The following is a 21,405-nucleotide window of genomic DNA, read 5'->3' on the forward strand; positions in this document are numbered from 1 at the left end:
CAAACTTAACATATGATGCGCAATGTCAACTTTTCCCTTACAGACATGTACATTATCAAGAGAGCTCCACAATATGAACAGTTATTTCCTAAAAACCGTTGCATATTTTGAGAAAGAAGAAGACGTTGAACAAATGAAATGGCGCTTTATTTGTTTATTTATTTTCAATAGATCCAGTTTCGGCCTTGCAACTTGCTGTAAGCTGAGTGTATTGCTTGTGGATACAATATAACCTTAAGCACTCAGGTAGGGGGAAAGCCGCATGGCAGTACAATATGTTGATGCTCAGTATAGCATCTCAGAAATCTCGGTATTTTCATTGGCATGCGTTCGTTAAGGCCAAAGAGGTGCGAATGACTTATTATGTCGCAAAAGTACTTCTTTGCAGTGAGGGCGAAGACTTCAGGTTTGAAATGTAGGTAATATCTTTTGAAGTGATTGCTTTTGCATGGGGTAACCATGCGTTTCTTTGGAAAGTCCATTTGGTGGTCACTGCCCTCTAGCCGTGTGTGTCTGGACCAGCGGCCCCTGCTGCACCGTTGCTGGGCGGCGGCTCCCTAGCAACTCTACCTCCACCACAGTTCCCGGATGTGCGAGGTGTAACGGGACGTAGGCGAGGGCTAGAGACTTCTGTACATGGTAACCGTACGCTCCCGACGTCGTGTGGCCAACCACCTGGTAAAATAACAGGGTATGCGTGAGAAACTACACTTGTCACATGTTTTCACGTTTTTGAATGGACTGAACTCAACAAAACTCTGGTGATGATGGGGATACTGACCTTCCCTTCGTGCCAGATGGTCTCGTTGCCCTCAGCATCAGGACCGCTCTCCTCCACCTCCACAGTCAGACACACCAGCTTCCGGGTCAGACCCTCCTGCTGCAGCTGCTGCAGGGACTGCTTACCGATAAAGTCTGCAGGCTGAAGGAAAAAATAACGCTTTTTTATAGAGAACATATGCATGATGCAACTCCCTTTTTATACATCAGATTCGCGCGTCTGCGAAACTAGCTATAGGGTTTTACGCCGAATGTCGTTTATATCGGCTATAAAGATATAGATGCAGATAAAGAACATGCATTTCGCTACCTCCTTTCATCTACATTGTGTAAATCTAAGTAGTACGTACAAAAACTGTAGTGTTTTGAGAGGGCCTGCATGGGGGGGTCCCGACAACGCTCGGAGGGCAGGCTACGAAATACGCTAAATTCAGAAAGCCTCCCTACGAAATACGCTAAATTCAGAAAAGCCTCCCTACGCTCTACGCTAAATTATAGAGTGGTCGGCAACGCTCTACGTAAAATTAAAACGGCCGATTACGCTCTACGTAAAAGGGCATGCAGGCCCTCTTTTGATAGCAACAGATATGCCCCGATCTACCTTGTTCATTTTGATGAAGGGGCCAAGACCTGCTTCTAGAGGGTTGTTGTCCACCGTCATCTGAAATGAGCAACAGTTCAAGAATGCATTAAAAACTAAATCATTACATTTACCTATTGGCCAGAACCATATATGTGCGACTTTTGGGAGTCGTCGTGCGTGTCCAAAATGTTTAAGTGAGATACGCAGGTCCCTTCTCTGAGTCGCTCAGCTAACAATAGTTCTAGAGAAAAATATCGATATTAAAAAGAAACTTGTGTCTCTACCGTCATGAAGAAATACATTGCCAAAAATGAAGTGACAATCCATCGAAGAAACATAGCATTATTTTTAAGAAAGGGAAGATATTTCAGGTGTCGATACATGTTTCAGCTAGCTCACGGTTCCATTCCTTAGCCCCACAAGGAAGTACCGACAAAGATGTCTCCCTCGCTCTCCCTCACCCCCCTCCCCTGAAGAACTTCTGCCCCGCAGCTCCTGAAGTACATAATCCCCCCGCTCTCACCTCAGCCCCCCACCCCCTGAAGCACCTTATCCCCCCACTCTCACCTCAGCCCCCACCCCCTGAAGCACCTTATCCCCCCACTCTCACCTCAGCCCCCCACCCCCTGAAGCACCTCATCCCCCCACTCTCACCTCAGCCCCCCACCCCCTGAAGCACCTTATCCCCCCACTCTCACCTCAGCCCCCCACCCCCTGAACCACTTTATCCCCCCACTCTCACCTCAGCCCCCCACCCCCTGAAGCACCTTATCCCCCCCCACTCTCACCTCAGCCCCCACCCTCTAAAGTACATCATATCTGCCCGCTCTCACCTCAGCCCCCCACCCCCTGAAGCACCTCATCCCCCCCACTCTCACCTCAGCCCCCACCCTCTAAAGTACATCATATCTGCCCGCTCTCACCTCAGCCCCCCACCCCCTGAAGCACCTCATCCCCCCATTCTCACCTCAGCCCCCCAACCCCTGAAGCCCTTCTCCAGCCTGAGGGAGCCCATGGCGTAGGTGCCGAAGTCCCCCAGCCCGAACTCCTGTCCTGCCGACATCAGGGCCTCGTACAGCCGGGCTGTGTCCTCTCTGGCGTGGTACAACTCCCAGCCGAGCTCGCCTTGGCAGAAACGTGGTCGTTTTTATCGTTTTCAATCAATCAATCAATCAATCAATCAATCAATCAATCAATCAATCAATCAATCTTATCATCCATGATAACAATTGAAATGTTCAAGTCCCAACATGCCATCTTTTGAAATGTAACATGTCACCGCGTCCTAGTTGTAGGGCTTTGGTCTGAGCAGTTCTATATAGTATATGGGACATCTACAGCCAGAACAAGAGACCATCGATCATGTAGCGCCTGATGCACATACATAACATACATACACAGACACAGATACATACACACGCGCACACAGTAACATGTGCTCTGAAAGTTGTTTATTTGTTTGTTTGTATGTTCACATAAGAACTTACCCGTGTACGATATCCTAACGGCTCTGACGCGAACTCCGCCCAGACTGAGCTGCTGACAGCTCAGGAACTTGAACCCCTTCTTGCTTAGGTCATGTGAGGTCAGCTTGGCCAGGACGTCCCTGGACCGAGGACCCGCGATCCCCAGTGCCCCCATGTCGTCGGTGACGTTGGCAATGGCGACGTCGTAGCCGCCCTTCCACACATGGTCCTCTATCCATCTGCGGGACAGAACTAGGATATCTCAATATTCTTCCACACACACTTCAATACGTACGATCAAATACTAGTATGGTTTTTGCCACACAGAAACTCAATATATTTTGCAGCAGGTAGAATATTCCTGAAGCCACATACAAAAATGACTCATGCTGCTTGAAAAGAGATGACTTGATACATTCTTGGCCAGTAAGTTGATTTTCCTTGACAGATTTCACCACTTCCAGTATAGGAGGACAGATAGATGCGTTTGTTCCATATTTCCTTTTTACTAAGATGAGATATAGCCCCTGGTAGTTTACCTGAGATCATGCAGTTCGGAACCTGATCCCGTGACGAGGAAGAAGTGGTCCTCTCCGAGTCTGGTAACCGTCATCTCCGCATACACGCCCCCACTGGGGGTCAACATGTGGCTGATACACGTTCTTCCAACCTGGGTTAAACACAGTACCGAGTATTATTCAAAGTGAAGTAACGTTAAATAATAGGGAAAAAGATAGCACTGCAGTTTTAAAGGAAGTTCCTAGGGGGCTACCCTCTCTCTCGTCGTATGTCTCAAGAGTCTACTTTCAATTCTATGAAGTCAGAGTGATTTATAGAGATATGATTGACGGAATCAAACTTGTTGTGCTAAGTGTATCGTTAAGTATGACAGTTTGAGTTCACCTGCGGTAAATCGTTGGCAAACAGGTAGTCCAGCACCCTGGCCGCATCCGGACCGCTGACTTCGAACTTCCCAAACGGTGTCAGGTCAATGATACCAGCCTTGGATAGAACCAGTTCACACTCCCTCCCGACCGGATGGAACCAGTTTGTGCGTCTGAAGCTGGGCCGGTAGCCGGGGGTGTCGCCTTCCTTGGCAAACCAGTTGGGCTGCTCCCAACCTGTAATTATGACAACAAAGGTACGAAGCTCTTCCCATGAACTGTCCTTGGTTACAATCAAACCTTGTCGTCCAACCTCCTGGCGAATGAAACCGCCTCCAGTCACAAGCCACATTGAAACACTGGACAGTCCCGTCCATTTTTACATAGTTAACCTCACCATGTCCTCAGCAACCACCTGTCCTCAGCAACCATTTTCCTACGTCCCTTGAGTGGTTACTGATTCTAGATTTGACTATACTCATAAAAGTAGGCTATGGAGCTCACAAATCTGTTATGCTTTTTTACAGAACTAGATTTTGTGAGAAATCATACAGCCGAATGAAAAAGAAAATACATTCAAGCACACCCACAACTGCTGTTATGCAGCGGCAAAAATGCCGACTAAAGTCACTAATCATGATGGAAAGGCAGGTTTGTCGAAGAATATTAAACAACAGTGGAAAGGCAGGCTTGTCGAAGAATTAAACAACAGTGGACAACACCTTTGCCCCGGGCTCGCCCAAATTCAAATGATAAAATGCATATGTCATATTGTCATTATCCTCCCATAACCGTTGTTAACTTTTTGAGCGTCATCGTAAGCTATCTGGAACAGTTGTTACCTGAATGGAAGCCCATTTCTGCGCCTTTGTCCAAGAGAGTCTGGTAGATGCCAATCACACGAGTCGTGGGTCGCCCGGCCGGACGCTCGTCCTTGGGCCAGATTATGACGTTGTTGAACCCGAACGATTCTCTACATTTCGTCGCGACGTAGTTCCTGTTGCACCACGATTCACTAAATCTGTAAGACATTACATCACAGGATCAACAGAGACACTGACTTCTATAGAAAATGATACCCCAGACAACAGAGATTTGTCGTTCAGAAGTATGTATGAAGGCCTGATGAATGACATGTCATCATTTTGTTTTTAAAATGCTCACTATATGCAGGCATGCGCAGATCCCTTGTAAGTTTCATACAATTAGACATGAAATATGCACATTTTACAAATAACGAATTATTCACATGTATCATATCATATAAAAACTACGATGCAATTGAAAAACTTTGTGACTTTGTGCACACATGTTTCAAGAGGAGAGAAGAGACTCTGTAGATTTGAATGGAATACAACGTAATGTTCTTTTCCTTTTACTTCAGTTATGTTACCTAATGCATTTAGCCCATGTTGGGCATGAATATGCAATAAAGTTTAGTCTTGTTAATAAAGTTCATTGTCATTGTTATTATTTCACTACCAAATTTGAACTAATGCTGACGTTTCGGCAGAACTTGTATGTCTTCTTGAGGGCGTAATAAAATACAATAAACAAGCTACTACACAACTCTACAAGACATAGGTCATTAGGATGGGGCCGCTGGAGCTTTTCTGAGGACTTGGACAGACAGGCTGTTGAAACTTTGGCAAATTCAAATTTTGGTTGTGAAATAAGATGTCATTGTTGAACCATCAACTTGATGAAATTATTCAAGAAAAATGTCTCTTATTCATAGGCCGTACAAGACACGCTAAATAGCAAACGCAAATGAGAAGCGAAGAGAATGGATCTATATTTTGTTACCTATTTGGATCCAATTCTGACAGGTCGTAGGGCGGTTCCCCGTTCATGATCCAGTGTGTGAGGTATTTTCCCAAACCTCCGCTTTGTATCACTCCGCCGCTATCAAGATAAATTGAAAAAAGAAAGCATAGCGTCATCAATTCGTTGCTAAAATCAAATTAGAGAGTAAAAACTGTTTAAAAAACATTTTTCCACATGGACTAAAAGTTTATAGAAGCTGTATATACGTATTGGCACAACAGAAAGTACAGCGACTTTCTTAGAGTCAACTACAAAATAGACATACAGAATAAATCTTAGAATTCTACATACTAAGCAATATATACGGTGACAGTGACAAACAAAAACACATACTAGACGCCGGCAGCCAGCCAATAGTTGCGCAGCCCCGGTGCCATGTACGGCCCGATCAGCGGCAGGTGGTTGGGGGTGGCGGTGATGGGCCCGCACACGTCCCGGGCGATGTCCGCATTTCTGACCGCGGGAATCATCTCCATGGCCGCCTCCAGGTGGTCCGAGATCCGGTCCAGGTCGGACTCGAACAACTCCTTTCCAAAACCTGAAAGAGGGAAGGTTGGTCGGCATCTATGAAGTTTCTTTGTCAACGAATTTTAAAAAGACGAGTTAAAAAATAGTGGCAGCGAACTCATCATTGTAAAGTCCATCTTGACGTTCAACTAGCCATAGGCGGTCTTTATATGTAACAAATCCTCTATTCAGGGCAGTAACAATCCTTTTCCCATGCTGATCAGATGGGAAGCCCATACAGCTAGAATTGCGATTTGACAGTCTACCAACTTCTATGTTTATAGTTTTCAACAATCAACATGTTCGGTTTACAATATGTCCTGACTAGTAGTTACTAGCTCAGTAAAAGACTGAAACGAAGTACATGCTATTTGTCCGGCTGGACTGTTCTCCGGATCCGGAGTTTGAATAGCACACGTACCTGGAGCGACCCCTTCGCTCACCCAGCGGTTCTGCATCTTCATCAGCTCCGCCCTCTCGTACACCCCGATGATGAGCCCGTCTCGCTCCTGCCGCGCGTAGTACGACGGTTCCTCCAGGTCCCTTATGACGTCTTCCTGGCCTTGATCTCGGCGATAGGTCCCGTCACGACGTACATGTGCTGCACGGTGACGAGCGGCAGCTCCAGGCCGCACAGCCGGCCGAGCTCATGAGCCCAAAAACCTGAGAAACCCTGTTAAATCTGGAGCCTGTAGATTCGAACCACTGCTGAGCTACGGTGACTGACTCAGGGCTATCTCTTGCTTGCAGATTTATATTCTACTAATGCACAAGCAAGAGATAGCCCTGCAACAGTCATTGCAGATTCGGACTCGCATTTTCAACAACGCAATGTTTGTATCTTCTCACGCCATATAGCAGTCGTTAGTTGTGTTTATATGATCCCTAACACCACTGGCGTTTGAATCAAGATGCTTACAACAATTTCAATATATACTTACTACGGGCATATACACTTGGAAAAGCACCAGCTGTAGCAGTACTCGTTGTGGGGGAAGATATGGAAAAAGTAACGTATCAACGTTCCCCTCGTACCTGCAGCGTTGACCACTCTCTGTGCGTGGATAGTGCCGTGCGCCGTATCCACGTCCCAGCTTCCATCACTGCGCATGCTCATCCCAGTCACCCCTGTCTGTTGGTAGATTTCTGCCCCGTGCATCCGAGCACCAATGGCGTAGGCCTGGGTGAGGGAGTATGGGTCGATGTGGCCGTCCCCGGGGTTGTGTAGGCCCATCAGAATCTAGGGCACGTTCAAAAAGAAAAGGTCCCAGGATCATTCCTTGGGGAACACCCGATGCTATTCAGTGACAGAGCTTTACCATACAATACTACAGTCTGTTCCCTGTCTGACGTGCCAAGATTATCTCTATACCTAAGCTGCAGCAACAGGTGGCAGAAGCCCGTAAATGATAATGTGTGTATCTCACCTTGTCCATGTTGAGGAGAGGGTGCATCTCGTGTACTTCCTCCGGTGTGAGCAGCCACTGTGGTGCGTCGTTCCAGCCCTGCCGCTGCATCTGGTACCTGAACTCGTCCACCCGCTCAGGACTAGTGGCCAGCCTGATGGTTCCCGGGCCGTGGAAGCCCACCTCCTGTATCAAAGAAACCAAAAATCGTGGTTCCAGCTGTACATAGATCTTGGCTCTTCGCCATGGCAAGATGGCCGTGCGCCTTTTTATGATGTCAAGTTCTGATGCTGTTAATGATTTGAAAATGAATTCAGCAGCCCTCACCTGACCCGTTTCCCGCTCCACCTCTCTGAAGACTTTGAAGCTGTCCCACTGGACTTTTTTCATGTTGATGCCAGGACTGTAATACGTGGTGAGTCCAGCCTGGAACAGGACATACCATATCATAGCTTCATCAGCCATCACGTCAGCAACTGCTGTTCAAAGCTTGAAGACTTTTTAGTGATGAGTCCAGCCTAGGTTATTAGAACTAGCCTGGTATCCAAACCTAGTATAGCTTTCGATTATCATCGTTCTCTTCTCTAAATATATTTGCCTGAAAGAAGGAAGAGACTCAACAGCTCTAATAGTTGTCTAATCAACATGGCCTCACTGGTTTTTCATAGTTCTAAAGATGCGATGCTGTTCTGTAAATCTCAAAATCTGTACTAGTAAATATTAAAGAACACTTGAGGTCTTTCACTTCGATTCGCTACATGTGAATGAAATGGTTTAATAGCTTTTGTTTGTATCTGTATTGATCTGAAAAGACGGCACTGCCACTTTTGTAATGATTGAAAATGCTGAAGTCAAAACTGCAACGCCCTGCCTGAAAACACCGTCTAGTCCCCGTCTTTGGCCACCTTCGCCTAGAGGGTGTCCTAAACCTTGAGCCTGACCTTTGACCCGATACATGTCAGTAATACCAAAAAGGGTGGCTTTTGGTACTGGTTTGCTCTTCTGTATGATACTGCATTGGCACCGCCGTAGTAGATCTGCTTGGGGGGGAATTGGGGATTAGGGACTTACAGCGTGCCATGTTGACCCAGCGGTCAGCTCTGTCTTCTCCAGCAGAACAACGTCCTTCTGACCGGCCTTGGACAGACAGTAGGCCAGCCCCGTACCGACCACCCCGCCACCTATGATCACTGTGTCTGCCTCGTCCTTCAGTCTCCTGCTGATGGGTCCTGACGTCGTACTGTGGAGGGAAGGTCATCGTAGAAGCCAGTTAATTGCACAACGGGTTAACGCACATTTCTGTTAATTGCACGGAATAAAAGAATCCACACCAGCTCCCATTCACTCCATTGTTAGTGACTTTGCATTTCTGCACGGCGGATCGTCACCAATGTCGGATAACTGCACGAAAATTTGTCAAACATCGTCGACAGGTTAACTAAAAAGGTGCGCTAAAAATCGGCAAACGCGGTCCAAATGAGCCGATAACTGCCTATGTAATGGCGCAATACCGCCAATGTATGAAATTGTTTTGGGCCTAGCCTGAACAAAAGAAGCCGGTCTTCATTGACAATTACGTTGATAGGAATCAGCTTGTTGTATTATTGTAGCCAGTAGCCATCTGAGTAATGAGACTGTTGTAACGTGCTCGAGGCACCTCCTCGAACACGGGATCCCTATTTAACGTCCCTTCCGAAAGACGGCACAGCTTCTACCGGGATACCCTTCCCCGGACTCGAACCGAGGTCTCCCAGTTACCAACTATTAAATTGGAACCAGGAGCCGCTAGCAATTGAGCTACTGGGACATCCTTATTATATCTGAGGTATTAGAGTACATGAATTACATGTCCAGATTCCCCATTCTGTGTACTACTGGAAAGAATCTACATGACACAGTCTAAAAATCGGTTATGATCGTTTCCAAGTAGTTGTTGCGAGGAAAGACAATCCTATCTGCTGTGTCAGCTGGATATACCTTGGATATCAGCTAACAAGTTATGCGTGATTATCATTATTGCATATGCTATGTATGTATCAGCTCATCACTTAGGCAAATAAAAACATCCTGACATTAAGTATACTGAACTGTTAAGCACTTCCAAACAAAGTGATTCAAATGTGCCCAAGCCTTGTTTGGTTTTGGGTAAAGCGAACGTGTTGTACTTTGACATGTCTCTGTTTACATCGCCACGTACACGAACATACTTTGCAGCCTACCCAGGGGGCGTGACTGATGTTGTTTTTGTCACTGACCGAGCTGAGAGATCTTTGGACCGTCTTTGATACAATGATAAGTACAATATATCTATGGAATACGAGGTTTCTCAAGCCCGTATCCTTTTTCTTGGTACAGCAGTCATTGTTCGTCAGGTGACCTATTGGCATATTAATATCACTCCAGACACCTAACGCTGTTGGAAATTAATATCTGATTATTCAGCACATTTATTTAGTTAGTATTAGTGACTAATTTACTAGTAAAGGGTAAGAAAACGTTCTCTACTAGCGAGTATGCCAATTTTTAACACAGGTAAATGTGCTTAACACGTGTATTGACTGAAATACTATTCTGAACTAGAGTTCCACGACCTCATAACTTCGCCAAATGATTTTAACCTTTATGACTGACGTATCAGGAGTGATTGTCATCAATTATAAATCATACCAGTTGATCTTCTTCACCCAAAAAAAAAGTATGAGCTTAACAAAGAAGGTTATGCTAAGAAAGTAACATTTATCTTGAATTATGCAAATGGAGACCTTATTAGCATAATTTGATTCAACGATGTTCACATTCACATAACTTCCAAATGACACAAGTATGAAATTGCCATCATTTACCTGTATGGAAGTATAGTAGTTTCTCATTAATTATGCAAATTAGGCCTACATTTGCATATTTTTTATGTATCAAATTCTTCAGTAACAAATGTCACATATGCCAATAGTCATATCATGGAACACAGTGGGTTTTTAAAATCATTAATTATGCAAATTAGAATATGATTTGCATAATTATCGTCCAATCATACAAAGCATCACGTAAGCTATCTACATACCAAAAATCATTACCATCCATCAAGCCCATCTTGAGTTATAGTGTTTTCTCATTAATTATGCAAATGAAGTCTTCATTTGCATAGTTGATATCTATCAATATTTCTCTCTTCTTCAGTTACATATGTCATATGTTTGAGAGTTCTATCGTGGAATTTGGCAGATGTATAAACTTTCCTCATTAATTATGCAAATTACATACTGATTTGCATAATAAGTATCTAATCATGTACATCATCACTCAAGCTATCTACTTACCAAAATCATAACCATCCATCGAGCCCTTCTTGAGTTATTCCCTTTCAAAGTCTGAACCAAAACCTGATCCTGCAGTTCCAAAAAAGCCGCTAGGGGGCCAAAACCTATACCACTTACTCTCTGTCCAAAGAGCTATCTACCACTCAAAAATCAGTTCCATAGCTTGTCCAGAACACGAGATATCGAGACAGGAAGTTCCGCTGCAGTACCGTAACAAGCCGCTAGGGGGCTCAAAATCTAATCATTTCCTAGTCTCATCAAGACCTACCTACCTACCAAATATCAAGACAATCCATCCAAGCCTTCTCGAGTTATGCTGTACGTTACAAACAAACACACACACAAACGCTACCCTCTGCATAACCTTCTCAGCGAAGGTAATTAAATAAATGTGCTACTGAACTAGAGCTGAAAATACAAGTTAACTCTTGCCTCAGCTGACACACAGGTGAACTCTTAAGCTGTGTATATCCTCTGATATGCATGCCATGCTTTAAAATCCCATTGCTATAGCCTCTGGAATCACGATGAAGATTGTGTAACATTGCATTCATGTAGATTTTCTACAATGCATACAAGGGTCACCCGACGGTCACAGCAACGCTGATATAGCAAGGGGGCGTTGTCATTGTGTCAGTGAAAGTTCATTTACAGACGGGTTTAGAAGGTTAAGGTTGCCTCTTGGCACTCTATGCATTGACCTAGTGGCCTACGGCTTTGAACCGTTCAAAAAGTGAGGTCTCTAATAATCAGATTTCTTGCAATATAAGTTATAACGTCACAGCAAGCTACGTGTGCTATCCACCCTTTAAAATGGCAACGACGCAAACGGTCTGACACGACGAACTGCATGTACTAACCTGTATTTCGCTTCGCTTCCTGCGCTCAGGTGAAACGCTGTTGTGGACAGGTGAGCCCGCCACCGCCAGCGTAAGAACCGGGACACACCTGCACACCTGGACGTTATAGCGTGCGCCATGTTGTATGCATACACTTACCAGACCCTGGAATGGGATTGTCGAAATCAAGATGGCTGAATGAGTGTTGAGGTCAAGGTCAACGTGATCCGAAAAACAAACAAAAACAAAACAATTCTCCGTGAAGTATCTATAGTGTGTATATTGTGGCTAAGGTGTTTGAAAATTCGTTTTCTTTTGCTATTGATCGACTACTTGTAAGATAAATGCATAAAATGGATCTTGATGTAAGGTGCGAAGTCACAGACCCTGATTTGACAGGGAAACAAGGCATACTATCCACGAATAGTTATCAACATCACCAAACGTCAGATCTAATATCTTATTCAAAAAATGCTCCCAAGACCATTTTGCATGGAGGTAAGAAAAACACCCCTTTCATACCAATGGACTCAAGCCTTATATAGTATTAAATCTTATGCATGATGAACTAGAGTTCCACGACCTCATACCTTCGCCAAATGATTTTAACCATTGTGACTGACTTTTTAGGAGCGTTTCTCATCAATTATAAATCATACCAGTTGATTGTCTTAAAATATGACATGTCCAAAGTATGAGCTTAACAAAGTATGAGCTTAACAAAGAAGGTGATGCTAATATTGATCATCAATTATGCAAATGAGGCCCTTATCAGCATAATTTGATTCAACGATGTTCACATTCACATAAATTCCCGATGCCACAAAAAAAGTATTAAATGCATGAAATTTCCGTCATTTACCAGTATGGAATTATAGTAGTTTCTCATTTAAGTATGCAAATTAGGCCCACATTTGCATCTTTTCTATCTTCAACATTCCTCTCTTCCTCAGTTACAATTTGAATAGTCATATCATGGCACAAAGCAGATGCTTAAAGTTGCCTCATTAATTATGCAAATTAGAATCTGATTTGCATAATTATCAGCCAATCATTCTAAGCATCACACAAGCTATCGACATACCAAAAATCATGACCATCCATCAAGGCCATCTTGAGTTACAGTATTTTCTCATTAATTATGCAAATGAGGTCTTCATTTAAATAGTTCATATCAATTAATATTTCTCTCTTCCTCACTTACATATGTCACATGTTTCAGAGTCCTATCATGGAATTTGGCGGATGTATAAACTTTCCTCATTAATTATGCAAATTAGATACTGATTTGCATAAAAAGTATCTTATCATGTTCATCATCACTCAAGCTATCTACTTACCAAAAATCATTGCCATCCATCAAGCCCTTCTTGAGTTATTCCCTTTCAAAGTCAGATGCAAAACCTGCTCCTGCAGTTCCAAAAATGCCGCTAGGGGGCCCAAACCCATACCGCTTACTCTCTGTCCAAAGAGCTATCTACCACTCAAAAATCAGTTCCATAGCATGTCCAGAACACGAGATATCAAAACAGGAAGTTCCGCTGCAGTACCATAACAAGCCGCTAGGGGACCCAAAATCTAATCATTTCCTAGTCTCATCAAGACCTACCCACCTACCAAATATCAAGACAATCCATCTAAGCCTTCTCGAGTTATGCTGTACATTACATACACACACACATACATACACACAAACGCTACCCTCTGCATAACCTTCTCGGCGAAGGTAAATATGGAACCCTGAGATGTTATTGATCCGTGTCATTGGCTATCGATCACCTGACAAGACAGAAGACCGCCCTTTGACCTTACTATGTATATATTGTTTTTACATAAACGTGATACAATCACTGTGACAACAGAATTTAAGCCGAGTGTGACTTCCAACCCCCCAGCATAGCGGTATAACAGTGGGGATCAACCTCCACTAACTGACTAGCCTAGTGGTTAGCGCGTTGAATTCCCAAGCCGTGCGAGTTCGAATCCCGGGAGCGGCGTACTCGCCCCTTTGGGTTTTTACAGCGGCACCATGTCTGTTTTGAAGCTGATTGCCACAGTGGCTCGTGACTACACTAACTTCACCACAGTTTTCCTGGCTGTGTTTGTGTTTTTGTTGACCAACAAGTTGCTTAGGAGGCCCGGTAACCTACCGCCTGGACCCCGCCCATGGCCTCTCATCGGAAACCTGCTCACCCTGAGTCAGGTAAGATTAGTAATACATTGTTCCTTTAGTATCTTCTCAAGTAAGTTTACAGATTCCTTTATCATCTTCTCTATCTTCGAAGGCTATGTTTTCGGGTGCGTGTATCAGTTTGAATTTGTCTGACTGTATGTCTGTCTGTGAACACAACAACTTGAGAATGCCTGGGTGGACTGTCTTGATATATACTTGGTCTTCATGATGACATTTCAGGCCCATCCAGCGGCATCTTACGGTACTGCAACGGTGGTTTAGCATTATCAACAGGTCTCAGCCATCCCTCTGTTCTAACTTTAACACCAACAAAGAACAAAAAATGTTTTGTCAAACCACAACACCTGGCACTAGTTTAAAATTGGTAAGACTTAGCCAGGCTGCCATCCTATTTCTACCGGGGCTCCTACACTCACTACACTAAATTTTTCTAGCCAAGGGTAGCGAGTTATAGGACCCCCGGTAGTAATAGGATGGCCCCAGGCTATAGGTAAGACTTAGTCTAGAATCATACTATTAAACAAGAGTTCCGCGACCTCATATCTCCATGAACAATTCTTTTTATGCAAATGACATACACATCTACATAATATATGCTTAATCATAAACACCTTTATCTTACTTACACATGTTGCAATATTGACAGTCCTACAATTTTCCAATTTGATGAATTCCTGTGTTTTTGCATTAATTATGCAAATGAGGAATTTATTTGCATAATTGGTACCTGTTGATGCTCAACTTTCCATAAACTACATATGTTACATGTATTTGAGTCTTATAATGGAAAACACTGCAAATATAGATTTTCCTCATTAGCTATGCAAATTAAGTCCCAATTAGCATAATTTGCACTTCATTATGTAAATCTCTGTCTAAGCTACCTGCATACTAAATATCACGGATATCCGTCGTTCCTTTGTTCAGTTATTCTCCTTAGAAGATTTTCACGATGACGCCCCTGCAGTTCCAGAGCAAGCTGCTAGGGGGCCCAAACCTACACTACTTTTTCATTACGTCACAAGCTATCTGCCACCCAAAAATCAAGACCACAGCACGTCCAGGTCAAAAGATACAAAAATTGAAGTTCTGCTGCAGTACCAAGGTCACATACCAGGGGGCCCAAAATCGACCCTGACCTTCGGCTTCACAACACCCGCCCACATACCAAATATCATTGTAATCCATCGAGAGGTTCTTGAGTTATGCTGACTACAAGAGTCCGGAAACACAAACACACACACACACAGACACGCCAAAAACTATATCTCCATTTTTCATGGAGATAATAACAGTCTTGACAACTGAATCCCATACTAGTTGTTTGTTTCACACAAGATATTTGGCAAAATTCCAAAATAAACTTTCATGTTTGTCTTTCTGGAGTCTCTAACATGTTTTTTATTCATTTATGATGTTTTCTTTACTTGGTTCCAGGGTACTGCATACGTGACGTTTACAGAATGGAGCAAGAATTATGGGGATGTCTTCACTGTCTTCTTTGGGTCCAGACCAGTCGTGGTTCTCAACGGCTTCAACACCATCCAAGAGGCTCTAGTCAAAAAGGGGGAGGACTTTTCAGACCGACGGAGGGTCAATGATTCTCTGGGTACCTTCAAACATTAGTCTTGCATGCATACTGTAGTTTTGTATGGGCTTGATTTTGCAGGAGACGAAAATTTAAGGTGTTTTTCACATTTTGTCAAAAAATGTATTATAATACAAGTCCCTCGAATTACCCTTATCTTCAATTAGTAAATAAAGCAGCAAGAAGGTAAGCTGTTTTTTTTTAGTCGTATCTGCGTGGTATTCTGTCCCCGTTCCCATCTTTGTTTGCATTGCTTTAATCTTGCAACAAAACATATATCATATCTGTTACACAGATGAGCTTCCATGATGACTAAGCCTTGATTCATCAAATGGGAAAAAAGCACCTTAAGAGACAGCATCTTTTGCATGCAGGAAATCACATTTCAGAGGGAAAGAACATCCAAACTGTAGCATTCAAAATTACATGACTCCTGGCAAATATATGTGATTGTGATTGTTGCATCTGAACTTCAATAGATTCTGATTCTCGGACATTAACAAAGTCATTATGTAACCGGCTTGATGGGAACTACACCCGCCTACTCCGTGCAGCCCTCCTTTCCTGGAGGAGCCACATAAGAAACAGTTAACCACAGATTTCCAAGGTTATTCGAAGCCGTAGGTTGTCTCTAGTCGGCCATGTTGTGCGCCATGAGGAAATGGCGGGCATCATGGTTCTCCTCTGGAATCCGGATGAGAAGCGTAGAGTCTGACGTGGTCGCCAATCATTGACACTTAAGAAAGTAATTCAAGAGGGTGTTAAAGATGAAGAACTCCGATCTGTCATGTGCGACAGGAACATGTGGAGACACTTGTGTCACCTCACTAAAGAGGATGAACTGAACTGAAACTGAACTTCAATAATCCAATGTTTTTGTGCCCCACGCAGGCATTGTATTTGCTCCCTATGGTCCATTCTGGAAGGAACAGCGGAAGTTCACCATGGCAGGTCTGCGCGACTTTGGCTTTGGGAAGAGAAGCTTGGAGGGCAGGATTCTGGAGGAGGCGGAAGCTCTTAGGGGGGAGATTATGAAGACTGGTGAACATTTGATTTGATTTTGTGCAATACACGTGGCATACAGGCAGCTAATCCGTTGTTCCTTTCTTCAGTAATTCTCATTTGAAGATATTCACAATAACGCCCTTGCAGTTCCAGAGCAAGCTGCTAGGGGGCCCAAACTTACACCAATTCTTTATTACATCACAAGCTATCTGCCACCGAAAAATCCAGACCATAGCACGTCCAGATCAAAAGATACAAAAACGGAAGTTCTACTGCAGTTCCAAGGTCACATACCAAGTGGCCCAAAATCGACCTTGACTTTTGGCTTCCCAACACATACCCACATACTAGATATCATTGTAATCCATCAAGGGGTTCTTGAGTTATGCTGACTACATGTAGTCCGGAAACAGAAAACACACAGACACACAGACAGACAGACACACAGACACACCCAAAACTATACATCCATTTTTCATGGAGATAATAAATGTGTGTGTTGGGTTCATGTGCAGAGGTTTGAATGCCACACGTTCACATCTTACTATGAAGCTTCCTCATACATAGGAGGACCGGCTTTAGATATTATATTGAACTAAAATTTAGTAGAAAGATCGACATTTGCTTGCTAGCAAATACAGCATATTTCACTACCTCCCCATGCAATAATGGACGTTTCGCAAAAATGGACCATCCAAACATTTATACATCTAACATGCATGTTCCTGCAATGTGACCTCAGGTAACCCGAATGGAACACAATGTTTTGTTGGCCAACAGTACATGGAACGGGCGGAACCTTAGATTGAACGTGGCCAACTTTAACCATACGTATGGGGAGTGAAATATATAAATGAGTCCCAAATACATCATACTGGCTAAGAAGATATTGAATATCATACATATATTAAGAATTTCTTCCTTTCCTTCTTTTCTTCAAGATGGCAAGCCCTTCAACATCCTTTCCATGTTGAGGAAGGCTGTGACCAACGTCATCTGTTCCATTGTGTTTGGTGCACGGCATGAACCTGACGACGCCGCCTTCAATACTTTCCTAGAGGACACGGAGATCAGGTTTCAAAGTCCACTTCCCGTGAACCGATTCTACCAGAAACTCCGTTACCTCCCCAGAGTCCTGGCCACTGGGCGATCTGCACAAGCCATACACGAGGCCATGGAAAGGATGCGGAAGTTTGTAAAAACGAAGGTTGACGAACGTCAAAGACACTTTGATCCCAACGACATTCGAGGCTTCGTGGACGCCTACATCCAGGAGATGAGGAGCGGACACAAAGAGAACTTTACAGACAAACAGCTGGCGTATATCCTACTTGACCTGATAACGGCTGGGGGCGACACCACGACCCAGACTCTGTATTGGGCTCTACTCTACATGATCATCCACCCCGACAAGCAAGAGCGAGCCGGGGAGGAAATCAACCGCACGTTTGGGGACAGCGCTCCGCCCACGACCGCAAAGCGTAAGGAGGTTCCGTTTACAGAGGCGGTTGTATCTGAGGTACAGCGAATCAACAGCGTAACTCCGTTGACCATTCCTCACGTTACTTCAAACGATACTGTGATGCACGGATACAACATTCCAAGAGGTACTATGGTGCAAGTGAACCTGTGGTCGGTTCTAATGGACCCGAACATCTGGGACGAACCAGACCAGTTCAAACCGGAACGTTTCCTAGACAACCAGGGAGAGTACATGAAGAGAGATGCCTTCATACCTTTCTCAACTGGTAAATTAATTGTTTCAAACCTTGTGAATCGTTTCCTTTAGCTAAAAAATGCAGATTAAGTTGTTTTAAAACTCCTTTTTAAACTTTAAACTTCAGTTATTTCATGATTATAGTTAACTATGTAGTAGCTGTCAAACAATTTTGAAAATGAAGTACAGACAGGTCAAATCATCTTTGCCTCTTTTGCATTGGAGTTCAATCATGTGAAATCTAATTTTGATTTATACTTTTAAATATCTAACCATAATGTGTTTCTTTTTTCACCTTTGGCAGCTTAACAGCCATTGACTAAGTGTCTTTGTTCTGATCATTTAGGTCAGCGAATCTGCCTGGGCACCCAGCTGGCCAAGATGGAACTGTTCCTGTTCACCACCTATCTACTGCAGCACTTCACCTTCAAACTGCCAGAGGGCGCAGCTGCACCATCAACAGTAGGGTTGCCTGGAATTACCAATGGACCCAGGCCTTATGAGCTGTGCGCCATCCCAAAGTAGGAATTACAGGTTTGCGTAGCAAAACCTTTGTTAGATCCGTTGGCATGTGTGATGGCCGCCATATTGAATTTGTGATGTCGCAGGGTCGCCATACCATTTCATTGGGAGGGGTGTTTTTTGGGGTCGCTAGCTATATCTTTAACAAATCGGCACACAACTTTCACACATTCAACTCAAATTAAAAGAAATTCAATTCATATTTATGATAAGACCCCGTAATCGCTAAATTAACGTAGCAAACCTGAAGTATATTCAGCACAAATACTTCACTCTAGTTTAAGATAAAGAAGCCTGCAGACCTTGCTTGCAAGCTTTAGACTTCGTCATATATCAGTCACTTGTTTTACAGTGAAAGATAGATCATACAAACTCAGCACAGAAACTTTAAAAACATGGCTAAAAGTCTGATTTTTCAACACAACAAGAAAGTAAAAGCAAAAGCCCCTTTATAGGTACTTTTACTAAGGATACCAAACCTCGCTGTATAGGTTAAAAGTGGAGCTTCTGCGCATGCGATAATTACCAATCTTTCCCCTGTTACTGCATTAACTCCATTGCATTACACATTATTGGAAAGCTTGTTTATTGTTGTATTCCGCATCACCGGAGGTACCAGCCCGACCGCGGGTAGGATCGTCCGACGGCCGTAGGTCGGAGGGCGATCCGACCCGCGGGAGGGCTGGGACCAAGGTGCCAAACCGAGAAAACACACATTTCAATGCGAAATACGCCAAAAGTTGAGGGCCTTTTATGTACTCAAACACAAAACTGTAACAACATTGATTCCAACCTCCGAATCCAGTATTCGAATTTTCGATGGCGGCGAAACCGGCGCGCTCGAAATGCACTCTAAATATTCTATGGAAGCCCGTGTGATACAACTCTAGAACCTCATGTGAAACGGATAGTTATCACACGATCCGGAACACCCGTATCAGGCCCAGGCATGACATGAATACATGTACATTGTATGTATAGGTGATGGGAAAGAACAGGCAAAATTTCCCTTGATCATATGTCCGTTGTTTTTAATGAATAGGGCTGTCTCCAGGACCCGTCCCTCTGTCCCAGGATGGAAATTTGCTTCTTGGGACGGAAGAAAATTTCACCCTGTCCGTCCTAAAATCTGAATCTTTTGGCATGAAATTGCTGAAAATGTATTTTCCAAGATTTACCAAGGAAAATGAACAAGATGGGCTCTAGGAAATCGTGGCATCCCTACAAGAATGCTCACATGGATTCAGAGTTACCTGTCTGGCAGGAAACAACGTGTCGCTGCCAATGGTCAGTTCAGCAGCTGGAAAGATGTGACCTCCGGAGTCCCACAGGGGGGAGTTCTGTCACCTTACTTATTCCTAGTATACATGTCCTCTCGAACTACCAAACACGCAACAACTACAAATATTGGATACGCAGACGATATAGGACTGTCCAGATGCATGCACTGTGTCACCGCGGAAACGGACGATACTATGCAGGAGGAAGCCGATCACCTTGACTCATGGGCAACACAGAACAACATGGTCCTGAATGGCGACAAGTCGTACGAACTCAGAATATGCTTCTCTAGAATACCTCCAGTCCTTCCACCGCTCATACTGGGTTAGAGGTCATCTTGAATCCGAGGTAGGTGGCGCATGTGACAACAGGTATTTCTTTCCCACCCAGTATGAGCGGTAAACTTTTAAACGTGTAATGTGGTAAAAACCATCCTTTTTAAATGGTATTGATCTTTAAATTGTCCTAACATATGTATATTTATGGCTATTTAAACTCGTAATTTCTGTCCGACGGTTTATTCTTGATACCACACACACAAGCTTGCAATTATTTTATAGTTCAAGGACATTTTAGATCAAATTGAACTGTGACCTGTATTTTGTATATAATGACTAGAGGAACCGACAATTCATTGTCAGAACAATTCAGGATATCCAGTGGGATATCCTGCCAGTCTGCATATTTTGAATAAAGTTGTAAAGGACAAAAAGGAAGTTAGCATGATCTAAAACAACAAGCTGGACGGAAAAAAATTAAAAGCTGGAGACAGCCCTGAAGTTTTCCTCTATCATATGACATAGTGTATTCCATGATCTTGCAGACCCACATCCTCTAGTTATATCATATTATACTATATTATATCATATCATTTATTATATCATAGATAAAGTGATTCTACATTATGAGGACAATTTTTCCTCTAACACATGACAGAGCATAGTTTATTATCTTGTAGACCCACATCCTCTATTCATATCATATCATATCATATCATAATTATTATATTATATTATAGTTATATCATAGATGAAGTGAATCTACATTGTGTGGACAAGTTTTCCTCTATCACATGACAGAGCATAGTTCATTATCTTGTAGACCCGCATCCTCTATTCATATCATATCATATCATAATTATTGTAATATCAGATTATATTTTATTATAGTTATATCATAGATAAAGTGAATCTACATTGTGTGGACAAGTTTTCCTCTATCACATGACAGAGCATAGTTCATTATCTTGTAGACCCACATCCTCTAGTTATATCAAATATAATATTGTATTGTATTATCATATCATAAATAAAGTGAATCTACTGTGCGTGACCAAGTTTTCCTTTTTTTTCCATATGCACACGGTACCATCATAGACAGAAAGGGAAGACATCTAAATGATCAGTCAAAAATTTGGTCCAATTCTTGTGTTGGTAAACTCACCACCTTTGAGTCGTGGAAAGTTGATTTTAAGCATATTGCCTGCAAC

The 21,405-nt window shown here is 43.3% G+C and overlaps 1 protein-coding gene and 1 pseudogene across 1 annotated transcript; one reads left to right on the forward strand and one right to left on the reverse strand.

The window, feature by feature from the left end:
* Window positions 1-148: 148 nt before the first annotated feature.
* Window positions 149-11,816, reverse strand: LOC136427854 (dimethylglycine dehydrogenase, mitochondrial-like; annotated as a pseudogene).
* Window positions 11,817-13,343: 1,527 nt separating this feature from the next.
* On the forward strand, window positions 13,344-20,321 carry LOC136427852 (cytochrome P450 2U1-like). Its single transcript, XM_066417042.1, has 5 exons — window positions 13,344-13,812; window positions 15,241-15,412; window positions 16,283-16,432; window positions 17,338-18,144; window positions 18,460-20,321. The coding sequence occupies exons 1-5, from the start codon at window positions 13,639-13,641 to the stop codon at window positions 18,636-18,638; spliced, it is 1,482 nt and encodes a 493-aa protein (XP_066273139.1). The 5' UTR covers window positions 13,344-13,638; the 3' UTR covers window positions 18,639-20,321.
* The last annotated feature ends 1,084 nt before the right edge of the window (window positions 20,322-21,405 follow it).

This window comes from Branchiostoma lanceolatum, chromosome 2 (genome assembly GCF_035083965.1).
Source record: "Branchiostoma lanceolatum isolate klBraLanc5 chromosome 2, klBraLanc5.hap2, whole genome shotgun sequence".
Taxonomy (NCBI): domain Eukaryota; kingdom Metazoa; phylum Chordata; class Leptocardii; order Amphioxiformes; family Branchiostomatidae; genus Branchiostoma; species Branchiostoma lanceolatum.

Bases quoted from the DNA above. Each gene is read 5' to 3' on its own strand.
- LOC136427852 (XM_066417042.1), top strand. From the start codon at position 13,639: ATGTCTGTTTTGAAGCTGATTGCCACAGTGGCTCGTGACTACACTAAC. The intron at 13,813-15,240 runs GTAAGATTAGTA...ACTTGGTTCCAG, and splicing joins ACCTGCTCACCCTGAGTCAG to GGTACTGCATACGTGACGTT. The intron at 16,433-17,337 runs GTGAACATTTGA...CTTTTCTTCAAG, and splicing joins GGGGGAGATTATGAAGACTG to ATGGCAAGCCCTTCAACATC.